General features: G+C 50.0%; 1 protein-coding gene and 1 pseudogene across 1 annotated transcript in view; one reads left to right on the top strand and one right to left on the bottom strand.

Moving 5' to 3' along the window:
• The window catches only part of LOC129715163 (probable G-protein coupled receptor 139), a 10,752-nt gene extending 2,750 nt beyond the window's left edge, over window positions 1-8,002 (top strand). Inside the window, exon 2 of the mRNA XM_055665034.1 lies at window positions 1-8,002. This exon is cut by the window's left edge and continues 1,554 nt beyond it. Within this exon, the coding sequence (XP_055521009.1) occupies window positions 3,008-3,958 (951 nt within the window). The 5' untranslated portion in view covers window positions 1-3,007 and the 3' untranslated portion in view covers window positions 3,959-8,002.
• Window positions 1-14,295, bottom strand: part of LOC129715164 (zinc finger protein 135-like) — a 51,829-nt pseudogene extending 37,534 nt beyond the window's left edge.
• Between the last annotated feature and the right edge of the window lie 705 nt (window positions 14,296-15,000).

The following is a 15,000-nucleotide window of genomic DNA, read 5'->3' as shown; positions in this document are numbered from 1 at the left end:
CAGATGTAAACGGATGCTGTCGCGTAATTTTATATCAGTTAATGTTATGTATCTTGATATCGGTCCGTTGGCGGGGCCTTTCATCGCCCGTCGCGGCTTAAAATCAACCTGCTGCATCCAGGCGATCGAGGCTCCCGATGTTGAAGGTCCCGCGAACGGGTCGATTCAATGCAGGTTTGTATTGCTTGTCGGAGAGGAATTTCCTCACGTTGCTTGTCGATGAAGAAAAATCGATCGGCCTTCCGTTCCCGATTTTTTTTTTTTTTTTTAATCGCTGGACAATTTAATAGTTGGATTAAAGTAAAACGCGACTTCTACCGCCCTCAACACCTTCAACGTGACGGATCGCAATATCAGGACTAATCAAAAGGCAAGTCGTTTATTTCACATATAATCTTGCTTCATGACGTGGCTTTGGTCTAATGTTACGATGCGAAAATGTTATTTAGGCCCGATACGTAGCGGCCGTGTCTTGGCTGCCGATATAGAAACATAGAAACATAGAAATTATGTGCAGGAGTAGGCCATTCGGCCCTTCGAGCCTGCACCGCCATTGAATATGATCATGGCTGATCATCCAACTCAGTATCCCGTACATGCCTTCTCTCCATATACCCCCTGATCCCCTTAGCCACAAGGGCCATATCTAACTCCCTCTTAAATATAGCCAATGAACTGGCCTCAACTACCCTCTGTGGCAGAGAGTTCCAGAGATTCACCACTCTCTGTGTGAAAAAAGTTCTTCTCATCTCGGTTTTAAAGGATTTCCCCTTTATCCTTAAGCTGTGACCCCTTGTCCTGGACTTCCCTAACATCGGGAACAATCTTCCTGCAACTAGCCTGTCCAACCCCTTAAGAATTTTGTAAGTTTCTATAAGATCCCCTCTCAATCTTCTAAATTCTAGAGAGTATAAACCAAGTCTATCCAGTCTTTCTTCATAAGACAGTCCTGACATCCCAGGAATCAGTCTGCTGAACCGTTTCTGCACTCCCTCTATGGCAATAATGGCCTTCCTCAGATTTGGAGACCAAAACTGTACGCAGTACTCCAGGCGTGGTCTCACCAAGACCCTGTACAACTGCAGTAGAACCTCTCTGCTCCTATACTCAAATCCTTTTGCAATGAAAGCTAACATACCATTCGCTTTCTTTACTGCCTGCTGCACCTGCATGCCTACCTTCAATGACTGGTGTACCATGACACCCAGGTCTCGCTGCATCTCCCCCTTTCCCAATCGGCCTCCATTTAGATAATAGTCTGCTTTCCTGTTTTTGCCACCAAAATGGATAACCTCACATTTATCCACATTATACTGCATCTGCCAAACATTTGCCCACTCACCCAGCCTATCCAAGTCACCCTGCTGTCTCCTAGCATCCTCCTCACAGCTAACACTGCCCCCAGCTTAGTGTCATCCGCAAACTTGGAGGTATGGGCTTAACATTTACGGCTATGGATAACGTTCCAATCTATCACATTCCAGAAATACCCACTCGCAAGATGATTTAAATCCTCGTTTTCTTTGGACAATCATTTCATGAGAGCAGCTACATCGTTTATATTTTGTGTTATTGTCTATCCATAATCAATATTTTCGTACTAAATATCCACAACAGTTTTAGTCACATGTATTGTGTAATAAATAATAATTTTGATTATATTGCGATTGGATGTTTCTAGATTAATTTATGGGAATTAAACATTAAATTCCTTCCATTTGACCTATAAGTTAATGACACTGAGATTTATAAATCATATTATATTGTGAATTATTTTTCGGAATGGGATCAGTTTGTTATTTGGATTCTTAGGCTATTTAAAATTTTTAACCTTTTTTTCTGAAATGGACAAATGTTTAGATCTAGTAATTGAAGTTAGATGCATTTAATTGATTAGGTGAATTTAGCTGATGAATATGATTTTTTTTGTTGGGTATTCACTATTTGTTTTAGCATTTAACTATAATTTCTTCCTTTTTTCTAAAACTGCAAATAATAACTTGTTTCTGTTAATGCTGTTCAGTGTTTTTTTTTTCCCCCTTTACATTTTAAAACAGATGTTTACGAAGAAGAAAGGCAAGATTGTCAATCCAAATGTCCAGCGAAAGCGACTGATTTAGACAGCATTTGCAGACTACTCCAAATGTGATTCCCTTTCTTAATGGGAAAGTAGTGGTCAGAAAGCATGCCATGCGTGGTTTAAAGAGCAATAACTTGTAGTTTACAATGTCAAAATTGAAAAGTTGAGGAAAAACAAGGTGTACAGAGTTGCTTATTGGTTACAATCTGAGGAGTATTACGATGCTACTGATTATGATATGCCAATGTACCAGCTAGCAACTGATCTTCTTCATAAAGACTTGGTCTAATGCTAGAAATTGTAATTTATTTACCTATCTGTTGCGGACTTACAGCATATAATACAATAATATTAAAGTTCTGATCTTGAGAATATCACTAGTTGAATTTTCAAGCCAGTCTGGGTGTTTATCACTATTTCCGTCACAACGGTCAATTTTGTAATTAGTTACAATTAGGTAACGAACTAATTATATGCTTTAATTTCAGGTCATCCAAGTAAGATGTTTTATATTTGTTTTGGAATGTTTCAATCTATAATAACTGAACATTTCATTCAGTTCTCTTAATTTTATGAAAGTTATGGGCTTTTGACTGTCCTTGATCACAGCTTTGGTGTTAAGTCAATGGAAAAGCAAAACGGAACAAGATGCTAATTTCCGAATATGAGAATGGCCATAGCTTTTTTTAATACTGAAGATATGCAAGTGAATTAGGTGTCAAATTTAAGTTATTGTTATGTTTTATCTGATGGGACAAATTACCGGCTTGATTTAAAAAATCTGAAAATTGTGTAACATTCCTATACATTGGTGTTTGATGAGTCGCGTGGGCACCTTGATTCAAAGGCTGTAGTCCCCGAACTTTGACTGGGCTAAAGGTCATTTGGACAACGAAATTTGAAGTTTGCAAACCTTCCCATCAGACAATGTTCCTCGGATGCTTTTGTGCGGGCCTTATGTCAGTAATATCTCTTCTCTCCTTCACAGTGAACTTGTTGGCGATTGTGATTCTCTGTCGAGGTAAATGCGGTCTCTCCAAATGCATCACTCTCTACCTGGTGGCCATGGCAGCGTCTGATCTCCTGGTCGGCATCACCGATCCGTTTCTGCGTAAGACTATTCGAATTTACTTCACATATTCGTTGCTGAGCATGACTACCGAAGTCCTGGTCTTTACATCCACCGCGATCTCTGTCTGGCTGACGGTGGCCTTCACCTTCGATCGGTTTGTGGCTATTTGTTGTGAAAAGCTGAAAACAAGATATTGCACTGAGAGAACAGCGGCTGTGATTATCGGGGCAGTGAGTGTGCTGGGCTGTTTAGAGAACATCCCCTGGTATTTTACGTTAGTACCTGTCTACGTGTTTGATAATGTTCCCTGGGGTTGCTACGTCAAACCCACCTTCTATACGTCGTCTGCATGGATCGCGTATGGTGTCACACACCGCGTTCTAACCCCTTGTATCCCGTTCTTTCTGATTCTTCTGCTCAATGTGCTGACGGTCAGGCGGATTGTAGCGGCCAGCAGAGTCCGCAGGGGTCTCCGGGACCGCAGCAACCGAGAGAATGACAAGGACCCGGAGATGGAGAACCGCAGGAAATCAATTGTTTTACTCTTTAGTATCACGGGCACTTTCATATTGCTGTGGGCAACGCAAGCTTTCTTTTACATATTTACATCTATTGCGAAGGTGCGAGTTGACGACAACCCCACCGGTAATTACTACATCACAAGGGCCACGTCGGGGTTCCTGCAGCTGCTCAGTTCCTGCACTAACACGTGTATTTACGTGGTGACCCAGAGTAAATTCAGGGCTGAGCTGATGAACGCGGTTAAATTCCCAGTGAGTGTAATTCGTGCACTTGTACGTCCGTGACCCTCTGAGACCAACGCCGATAGTTCAACATACATTTGCTCCCATCAGTTTCTTCTCCCAATATTCCCACCCAACTGCTCAGAATCTCCACTACTTACATAGAACAGCTTGCAATGGTCATTTGAACCACCACTCGTAGAAGTTGTATGTTGCACATCTCTGCAGATCTCTCCTGGTCCGAGAACACTGATGCAATTATAAAGAAAGCACATCAGCGCCTCTACTTTCTGAGAAGTTTACGGAGAGTCGGTATGTCAAGGAGGACTCCCTCTAACTTCTACAAGTGCACAGTAGAGAGCATGCTGACCGGTTGCATCGAGGCTTGGTTCGGCAACTTGAGCGCCCAGGAGCGGAAAAGACTACAAAAAGTTGTAAACACTGCCCAGTCCATCATCGGCTCTGACCTCCCTTCCATCGAGGGGATCTATCGCTGTCGCTGCCTCAAAACGGCTGGCAGCATCATCAAGGACCCACACCATCCTGGCCACACACTCATCTCCCCTCTACCTTCAGGTAGAAGGTACATGAGCCTGAAGACTTCAACGTCCTGGTTCAGGAATAGCTCTTCCCCACAGCCATCAGGCTGTTGAACTCAACTCAAACAAAACTGAACATTACTAGCCCATTATCTGTTTATTTGCACTTTATCTGTTTATTTATTCATGTGTGTATATATTTATAATCATATACGGACACACTGATCTGTTCTGTATTCATGCCTACCATATTCTGTTGTGCTGAAGCAAAGCAAGAATTTCATTGTCCCGGTTTGGACACATGACAATAAACTCTGTATTATATCACTGAATCTGTCACTTTGGCTCAATTCGTCTCTGCTAGCTCATCACCGCGTGTCCCATTTGCCCCCGATTTCCTGACATTCATGTTAACCTTTCCTATAAATGCACCCTTCCGATCATGTTTTAAATATCGCGACTGTTTCACTACAGCACGTCTGCGGGGTTTGAGACTTAACATGAGAAGCGGGGGGAATCCCTGCCGTCAGTGGGATAACATGATCCTATAAATTAATCCAGTGTGGATAAGAGCTCATTAGAAGCACATTATCTGGACGTTTTTTTGGAATTTAGTTTTAAATGGAAAGTCGTGCAAGAATGTAAAACCGGAAGGTGTTCTGTACCTTCGTGACATTCTGATCTGCTGAGTGTCATTGGCTCGCAGGCAACAACCAGAAGCTCAGGAACGAATCAAAGTAAATAGCCGTGTGAACCGTCATTAGAAAATCCACCGTCGAAATTGACAGACAGTGTTTTGGCCTTGTCCACACTTTCTACTTATCGAGTCCACACACAATATTAGAGGTCGTTCAGTCAGAGCTGAACACACTTCTCGGCATCTGCACAATGGTGTCCGTCTTACACTTCTTGTACGTGGTGGTGGAAACATGGCCGTGATGTGAACGCTCTTTCCTTGAGCCCTTGTCTCCGCCAAGCGAGCGACAGGAGAAGCATGTTCAGACCCTAGGGTCTGTCATAGAAACATAGAAATTAGGTGCAGGAGTAGGCCATTCGGCCCTTCGAGCCTGCACCGCCATTCAATATGATCATGGCTGATCATCCAACTCAGTATCCCGTACCTGCCTTCTCTCCATACCCTCTGATCCCCATTAGCCACAAGGGCCACATCTAACTCCCTCTTAAATATAGCCAATGAACTGGCCTCGACTACCCTCTGCGGCAGAGAGTTCCAGAGATTCACCACTCTCTCTGTGAAAAAGGTTCTTCTCATCTCGGTTTTAAAGGATTTCCCCCTTATCCTTAAGCTGTGACCCCTTGTCCTGGACTTCCCCAACCTCGGGAGCAATCTTCCTGCATCTAGCCTGTCCAACCCCTTAAGAATTTTGTAAGTTTCTATAAGATCCCCTCTCAATCTCCTAAATTCTAGAGAGTATAAACCAAGTCTATCCAGTCTTTCTTCATAAGACAGTCCTGACATCCCAGGAATCAGTCTGATGAACCTTCTCTGCACTCCCTCTATGGCAATAATGTCCTTCCTCAGATTTGGAGACCATAACTGTACGCAATACTCCAGGTGTGGTCTCACCAAGACCCTGTACAACTGCAGTAGAACCTCCCTGCTCCTATACTCAAATCCTTTTGCTGTGAAAGCTAACATACCATTCGCTTTCTTCACTGCCTGCTGCACCTGCATGCCTACTTTCAATGACTGGTGTGCCATGACACCCAGGTCTCGCTGCATCTCCCCTTTTCCTAGTCGGCCACCATTTAGATAATAGTCTGCTTTCCTGTTTTTGCCACCAAAATGGATAACCTCACATTTATCCACATTATACTGCATCTGCCAAACATTTGCCCACTAACACAGCCTATCCAAGTCACCTTGCAGTCTCCTAGCATCCTCCTCACAGCTAACACTGCACCCCAGCTTAGTGTCATCCGCAAACTTGGAGATATTGCCTTCAATTCCCTCATCCAGATCATTAATATATATTGTAAATAGCTGGGGTCCCAGCACTGAGCCTTGTGGTACCCCACTAGTCACTGCCTGTCATTGTGAAAAGGACCCGTTTACTCTTACTCTTTGCTTCCTGTTTGCCAGCCAGTTCTCTATCCACATCAATACTGAACCCCCAATGCCGTGTACGTTAAGTTTGTATACTAATCTCTTATGTGGGACCTTGGCGAAAGCCTTCTGGAAGTCCAGATACACCACATCCACTGGTTCTCCCCTATCCACGCTACTAGTTACATCCTCGAAACATTCTATAAGATTCGTCAGACATGATTTACCTTTCGTAAATCCATGCTGACTTTGTCCAATGATTTCACCACTTTCCAAATGTGCTGCTATCCCATCTTTAATAACTGACTCTAGCAGTTTCCCCACTACCGATGTTAGACTAACTGGTCTGTAATTCCGTTTTCTCTCTCCCTCCCTTCTTAAAAAGTGGGGTTACGTTTGCTACCCGCCAATCCTCAGGAACTACTCCAGAATCTAAAGAGTTTTGAAAGATTATTACTAATGCATCCACTATTTCTGGAGCTACTTTGTTAAGTACTCTGGGATGCAGCCTATCTGGCCCTGGGGATTTATCGGCCTTTAATCCATTCAATTTACCCAACACCACTTCCCGGCTAACCTGGATTTCACTCAATTCCTCCAACTCCTTTGACCCGCGGTCCCCTGCTATTTCCGGCAAATTATTTATGTCTTCCTTGGTGAAGACGGAACCAAAGTAGTTATTCAATTGGTCCGCCATATCCTTGTTCTCCATGATCAACTCACCTGGTTTCTGACTGCAAGGGACCTACATTTGTCTTAACTAATCTCTTTCTTTTCACATATCTGTCCCACTGCACGAAGTAATTCAAGAGTTCTCCCTAGTTTTCCCCCCCGATTCGAACTCGGGAATGTCTGTAGCGGGTCCGTAGGAGATCGTGGGTGTCTCGTAGCGGCTCGTAATGCTAACGGTAGTACTCGGGAAATCCGATAAAGTCGTGACGTTTTTTCAACATGTTGAAAAATGTCCACGAATAAATAAATACTCGTACGACCCGTGTATCCGCATCACAAATGCTGTCTGACCCATTGAGTACTGAACTGCCCCACGCTGCAGGATGCAAAGGATTTGGAGAGGGCGTTCAAATGTTAGCATGTTGGTGAAAATGCAAAGGCTGGAAGAAGGCAGAGTTCAATTGAGATGTGTGGTGCATGTTTCTATGTGTATAGTGTGATCGATGCCTGAAATGTTCTTCTCGTGTCGGTGGTGGAGGCTGTGAGAATCAATGGAGTTAATGTGGCATTTCTATGGGCATATGGATGTGCCATAGAGACCTGAGAGATCTCCATCAATTTGAGTAAGCTGATTACATTAATTTTTTCTTGACATCATGTTCGACACAGACTTTGCCTTCCCCCGTGTTGCATAGTAACATAGAAAGAAGGTGCAGGAAGAGGCCATTCGGCTCTTCGAGCCAGCGCCACCAGTCATTGTGTTCATGGCTGATCGTCCCCAATCTAGCCAATAGTTTTATAAGTCGACCAGACTAAGTGGGACCCATTGGGTCCCGGGGGGGGGTGCTTTCTGTTGGTTGTTCTCTCTCATTTTTCAAAGACACAAAAAATCCTCTGGTCCCAGAAGGCGGAGGGGGGCTCTGAGCGAGGTGGCCTAAAATGACGACTGTAGGTGGCGGCGTTCTCTCAGAAATCGCGCCACAGTGTGCCATAAGCGGCCAAGATCAGACTTTTAGTAATATAGATAGAAGATATTCGATGTACACCAGACATTGTAAATAAAATAATACCACAGTGCAGAATGCAGATTTATGCTTATTATTATTGTGTGGACTGCGTTAAATCGAAAAGGTTTGTTTTTCCCATTATTGAGACAAAAAAAGCTGTACAATAAACACAATCATATCAAAAACAAGATCATTTGATCGAGCAAGAGGGGAGATTCTTAGAATCTAGTCCTTCGCATTGCAGCGTATTAGCTCCATAGAAGGGCGGTCACGGTGGCGCAGCGGTAGAGTTGCTGCCTTACAGCGAATGTAGCGCCGGAGACACGGGTTCGATCCCGACTACGGGTCTGTTGGGAGTTTGTATGTTCTCCCCATGACCCTGCGCGTTTTTTCTCCGAGGTCTTCGGTATCCTTCCACACTCCAAAGACGTACAGGTTTCTAAGTTAATTGACTTGGTAAAATGTAAAAATGGTCCCTAGTGGGAGTAGAATAGTGTTAATGTGCGGGGATCGCTGGTCGGCGCGGACCCGGTGGGCTGAAGGCCCTGTTTCTGGGCTGCATCTCTAAAACTAAATCTAACTAAAGACAAATGAGATAGATTAGAGGAAACCTTGTTGATGAGGGGGGGGGGGGGGGTTTGTAGGGGGGACTACGGGTCTGGGGGGAGTTTGTATCTTCTCCCCGGGGGGGGGGGGGGGGGGGGGGGGGGGGGGAGAGTAGAGAGAGAGAGAGAGAGACGAGAGAGATCATATTTGACAAAAAAAAAAGACGACTTCTTGCCCATATTGAGAGAAGAAGTGCATCACACCAAACAACATTTGTCTAAAAAAACAGATTATTCTTCAGCTCATTAAAGAGCTCGGGTGAAAAAAAACCAATATAGTGTATGACAACAAAGTAACATCATTTGTGCCACGTGATTAACCACACTACAGTCCACGATGTTCATTCGGGAAAGATCGGGAGACGGACAAGTCACTCGCACAAATGACAGAATTGCCGAGTACCGTGGGAACTCTTTACTCTACCCCCGTTATATCGTGCTAGACCACGACCACTCCACTCTGGCTACATCTTGCGTCAAGTCGCCCTGTGAAAACTAGCCATTAAGAGGTTGGACAGGCTAGATGCAGGAAGATTGTTCTCGACGTTGGGGAAGTACAGGACAAGGGGTCACAGCTTAAGGATAGAGGGGAAGTCCTTTCGGGCCGAGATGAGAAAAACTTTTTTCACTCAGAGAGTGGTGAATCTCTGGACCTCTGCCACAGAAGGTAGTTGAGGCCAGTTCATTGGCTATATTTAAGAGGGAGTTGGATGTGGAACTTGTGGCTAAAGTGATCAGGGGGATATGGAGAGAAGGCAGGTACGGGATACTGAGTTGGATGATCAGCCATGATTATATTGAACGGCGGTGCAGGCTCAAAGGGCCGAATGGCCTACTCCTGCACCTATTGTCTATGTTTCCTCGTATTTTCTCCTCTGCTCGAGGCGGTAGAACCCTCCGCAGTTGCCGCTGCCGATGGTCCGATGTCCGAAGGCTTCGCATCGGGATGACGGAAACTCCAGCGTCGGGAAGGATTGGAACACTCCGCAGCATGGAGCTCCCGAGTCGACCTCTTCTTACCGGAGACCGTGGGCTTCACGGTGTTAAAGTCCACAGGCCCCGCGGTTGGTGCACATCGCAGGTGATTCGCGGCAAAGGATCGCAGGCTACGCATTGTTAAACTCCGCGCTGCGCCCGCGGCTTGAAGCGCTAGGCCGGTCTTCAGGAAAGGATGCAACACTCCACGTTGTTAGGCCGCAGAGAGGAACGGAGATACGACACGGAGAAAAATTGCTTCTCCATCAAGGTAAGTGACTGGAAAAAAATCTGTTGGCGAGGCAGCCAGTGGTGGTGGAGCCACCCGGTTGACTATTTGTGGGCCCATCTACATTTGTTTTGGGGTCCCACCTACATTTGTGTAGGGCCCACATGCTCTCTTGTCACAGTGGGAGCAGCTGCTCACCGGCGTGGGCCCACCGGTGCTGCCGGAACCCCAGCGAGCTGTCAAACGCCTCATCACAGTACGGGCAGTCGTAGGGCGGGCCACTGGTGAGACAGGGTGTGGGAGGCCATGGCAAAGCGCTCTCCACACAACAGGCTGTGTACAGGACAGCAGCTTGGAGGCGCGGGTGAAGCCCTTGCCACATTGGGTGTAGGGGCGCTCGCCGGTGTTGGTGCACTGGTGCCTTAGCTGGCTGCTGTAGTGGGTGAAGCTCTTTCCTCACTGGGCGCAGGTGTAGGGATGCTCGCCACTGTGGGTGCGCTGGTGCCCCAGCAGGCTGTCGGATCTGGTGAAGCCCTTGCCGCATTGGACACAGCGCAGGTGTAGGGGCACTCGCCGGTGTGGGTGCGCTGGTGCCTTAGCAGGCTGCTTGAGTGGATGAAGCCCTTGCCGCACTGGGCGCAGGTGTATGGGCGCTCGCCAGTGTGGGTGCGCTGGTGCCTCAGTAGGCTGCTGGAGTGGGTGAAGCCCTTGCCGCACTGGACACAGGTGTGCGGGCGCTCGCCAGTGTGGGTGCGCTGGTGCCTCAGCAGGCTGCTGGAGTGGGTGAAGCTCTTGCCGCAGGGGACACAGGTGTAGGGGCGCTCGCCAGTGTGGTTGCGCTGGTGCACCCGCAGGCTGCTGGAGTGGGTGAAGCCCTTGCCGCACTGGACACAGGTATAGGGGCGCTCACCTGTGTGGGTGCGCTGGTGCTCCAGCAACTTGGCAGTGTTGGTGAAGCCCTTGCCGCACTGGGCGCAGGTGTACGGGTGCTCGCCGGTGTGGATGCACTGGTGCGCCAGCAGGATGCTGGATTGGGAGAAGCTCTTGCTGCAGTAACTGCAGGTGTACGGCCTCTCGCCGGAGTGCAAGCAGTTGTGCCGCAGCAGGCTGCTGTAGCGGGTGAAGCTCTTGCCGCACTCCGAGCAATTGAAGGGGCGTTCTACCGTGTGCACCCGCCGTGGACCTCCAGCTGGCTCGGGCTCTGCCATGCCTTGCCACACACGTCGCACTCATAACGTTTCTCCTTGTTGTGCCCCGTCATGTGGTCCTCCATCGAAGCTCAGCCCGCACACCGAGCAGATGGGGAGGGTGGAGGGCTCACCTGCACCCTGGCTGCTCACATCCCCGTCTCTGCTTCCATAGCAACGGCTCCTAAGCCCTGCAGGAGAGGAACACATAGGGTCAACAAGCTGGCAAACAGGACAATGCTAAAACATTCCTGGGCCACCTGAACTCCACCAAGGACCTCAAAATATCCCGCCTCCAGGCCACTACCGACACCCCGCGATTCGACCACCAGCAGGCGCCTGCCCGAGTCCCGCGATGCCATCTTGGCCACGAGGAGCGCCTCCAATACTCACCAGGATGCTGCCTTCCCCGACCTCCACGTCGATGCTGCCGCCAACCTTCACCTGCCTACCGATGACGCCCAGCCTCGCCGCATCAACGGTAACTCGGACTTTCTCCTCCTCGCTGATTCCTACGACCCCAGCTACGCCTGCCTCTTTGTCGGGTACGTTGAACAATCCTTGTTCAATACGTACCAGGGCCCCATCCCCGACCTCTACCTCCGTTACATCGACGACTGCATTGGGGCCACCTCCTGCACCCACACACAACTGACTGACTTCATCCACTTCACCACCAACTTCCATCCGGCAATCAAATACACCTGGACTATTTCCGACACTTCCCTACCATTCCTTGACCTATCTCCATCGCAGGTAATAGACTTCTGACCGACATCCACTACAAACCCACTGACTCCCATGGCTATCTGGACTACACTTCTTCCCACCCTGCCTCCTGTAAGGACTCCATCCCCCATTCCCAATGGGGATGGAGTCCTTACAGGAGGCAGGGTGGGAAGGGGATTCCCCTCCTCCAGCATAGATGAGGCTCGCACCAGGGTCTCTTCCATACCCCGCAACACTGCTCTCTCTCCCCATCCCCGCACTCGCAACAAGGGCAGAGTCCCCCTAGTCCTCACCTTTCACCCCACCAGCCGTCACATACAACAAGTAATCCTACGTCATTTTCGCCACCTCCAACGTGATCCCACCACTCGCCACATCTTCCCATCTCCCCCCATGTCTGCCTTCCGCAAAGACCGCTCTCTCCGCAACTCCCTTGTCAATTCTTCCCTTCCCTCCTGTACCACCCCCTCCCCGGGCACTTTCCGTTGCAACCGCAAGAAATGCAACACCTGTCCCTTTACCTCCCCCCTCGACTCCATTCAAGGACCCAAGCAGTCGTTCCAGGTACGACAGAGGTTCACCTGTATCTCCTCCAACCTCATCTACTGCATCCGCTACTCTAGATGTCAGCTGATCTACATCGGTGAGACTAAGCGGAGGTTGGGCGATCGTTTCGCCGAACACCTCCGCTCGGTCCGCAAGAACCTACCTGACCTCCCGGTGGCTCAGCACTTCAACTCCCCTTCCCATTCCCAATCCGACCTCTCTGTCCTGGGTCTCCTCCATTGCCAGTGAGCAACACCGGAAATTGGAGGAACAGCACCTCATATTCTGCTTGGGAAGCCTGCATCCGGGGGGCATGAACATTGAATTTTCCCAATTTTGTTAGCCCTTGCTGTCTCCTCCCGTTCCTTAGCCCTCGAGCTATCTCCTCCCATCCCCCAGCCCTCGGGCTCCTCCTCCTCCCCCCGCCACCCCCTATCAGTCTGAAGAAGGGTTTCGGCCCGAAACGGTACCTATTTCCTTCGCTCCATAGATGCTGCTGCACCCGCTGAGTTTCTCCAGCATTTTTGTGTACCTTCGATTTTCCAGCACCTGCAGTTCCTTCTTGAACACAATACTAAAACACATTGGGTGCGTTTATGGCGGAGGAAACCGTTATGTAATTCTGCGCAGCACACTGGCGCAGTGGTACAGTTCCTGCCTCACCGCCAGAGACCCGGGCTTGATCCTGACTACAGGTGCTGTCTGTGCAAAGTTTGTACGTTCCCTTGGCCTGCGTGGGTTTTTACTCCTTGTGTTCTGGTTTCCTCCAACATTTCAAAGACGTTCAGGGTTGTAGATTAATTGACCTCTGCAAAATTCCTAATTTGTCCCTAATGTGCATAGGATAGTGCTAGTATACGGGGTGATCGCTGGTCGGCGCGGTTCCAAGTCCCGAAAGACCTGTTGTTTCCGCGCTGCATCTCTAAATTTAACCAAAAGAGGGTCTCGACCCAAAACGTTACCCATTCCTTCTCACCATAGATACTGTCTGACCCGCTGAGTTATTCCAGCACTTTTCGTGTCTATCTTCTCCACAGATGCTGCCTGACCAGCTGAGTTACTCCAGCACTTTGTCATAGTCATAGAGTGATACAGCGTTGGAAAGAGGCCCTGCGGCCCAACTCGTACCCGCACTCCTTGATCCCTCGGCTCCACACATTCCCCCAGTGCCCCGCCATTCACAGTGAAGATCCTGCCCGGGTTTGACTTCCTAAACTGCAACTTCCTCCCCACCCCCAAACAATGTGACCTCCTCCCTGTGGTTCCCTGCCCCTTACCCCTGCCACCTCCTGCTCCTTACCCCCCTTTGCTCCCTCCCTCTCCTCCCCACCCCCAAACAGAGTGAACCCCCACCAGGCTCCCTACTGCCTTCCTTGACTCACTTGACCTCTCTCCATCCATTCATCCCCCTCGGCACCAAACCCACTGCCCCGTGAATCCCTCCCCCCGCTACTCACTTCACCCCTTTTCCAACCCCCAGGCTCTCGCCCCCTCACTCTGACCGTCTCCCCTTATTCCTGCCCCTCTCAGCCGCTCAGATCTCTCTCCCCCCCCCCTCTCCCCTCTCCCCTCCCCCTCCTCTCCCCTCTCCCCTCTCCCTCTCTCCCCCTCTCCCCTCTCTCTCCCTCCTCTCTCTCCCCCTCTCTCCCTCCCCCTCCCCCCCTCTCCCCCCTCCCCCCCCCTCCCCCCCCCCCCCCCTCCCTTCCCCCCCTCCCCCTCTCTCTCTCTCTCTCGGAGATCCATAATCTCTGGTTCTCACCGTCCAGTGCTGGTCGACTCCATCTTGGCCGAGGCGTCATTTCCGGCCTGAGGCCGCCCCGCTGTTTCGTTGGTTTCGTCTCTCTGCCTGCGGGGCAACGGCCGTGACGTCATTTCCGCTCTCTCTGTCTCTGTCTCTCTCGGCGCGGCCGGGGCCGTGACGTCATTTCCGCTGTCTGTCTGTCTCTCTGTCTCCGTCTCCGGGGCAACGGGCGGCCGATGCCGTGACGTCATTTCCGGGCTGAGGCCCCATCGCCCGCGCGGTCTCTCTCTCTCTGTCTCCGGGGCAACGGGCCGGCGGGTTGAGCCGTGAGTGAGTGAGTGAGGGGCCGGGCCGGGCCGGGCGCGGTGAGAGGCTCCGGTGGATCAGGGCGGGCGGGGCGGGCTGGGGATTCGGTGCGCGGGGGGCGGGGGAAATCCAGGCCGCGGCCTCGCACCCGGGAGACAGTGACTGGGCCTGGGGTTGGCGGAGCTCGGGGAGCCGGGCCTGGGGCCTGGGGTTGGCGGAGCTCGGGGAGCCGGGCCTGGGGGGGTTCGGGCCTGCGCCGGGTCCCGCCGCCGCAACACGACCATCAATCTCGGGCGGGGCTGATGGGTGGGCGCCGGGCGGCCGCGGTGGTGGAGGAGTCATGTCGCTGCTGTGGGGAGCGGGGAGTCGGGACACAGTCGCTCTATATCACCCTGTCTCCGTCTATCCCCGTCTCTCTATATATAAAAGTTCTTCCATTCTCGGTTTTAAAGGATTTCCCCCTTGGTATCCTCTAAGCTGGACCCTTGTCCTGGATTGCCC

This window comes from Leucoraja erinacea, unplaced genomic scaffold (genome assembly GCF_028641065.1).
Source record: "Leucoraja erinacea ecotype New England unplaced genomic scaffold, Leri_hhj_1 Leri_1044S, whole genome shotgun sequence".
NCBI classification, from domain to species: domain Eukaryota; kingdom Metazoa; phylum Chordata; class Chondrichthyes; order Rajiformes; family Rajidae; genus Leucoraja; species Leucoraja erinaceus.
Note: the sequence above shows the minus strand (reverse complement) of the source record. Positions and strands in the feature narration are given on the sequence as shown.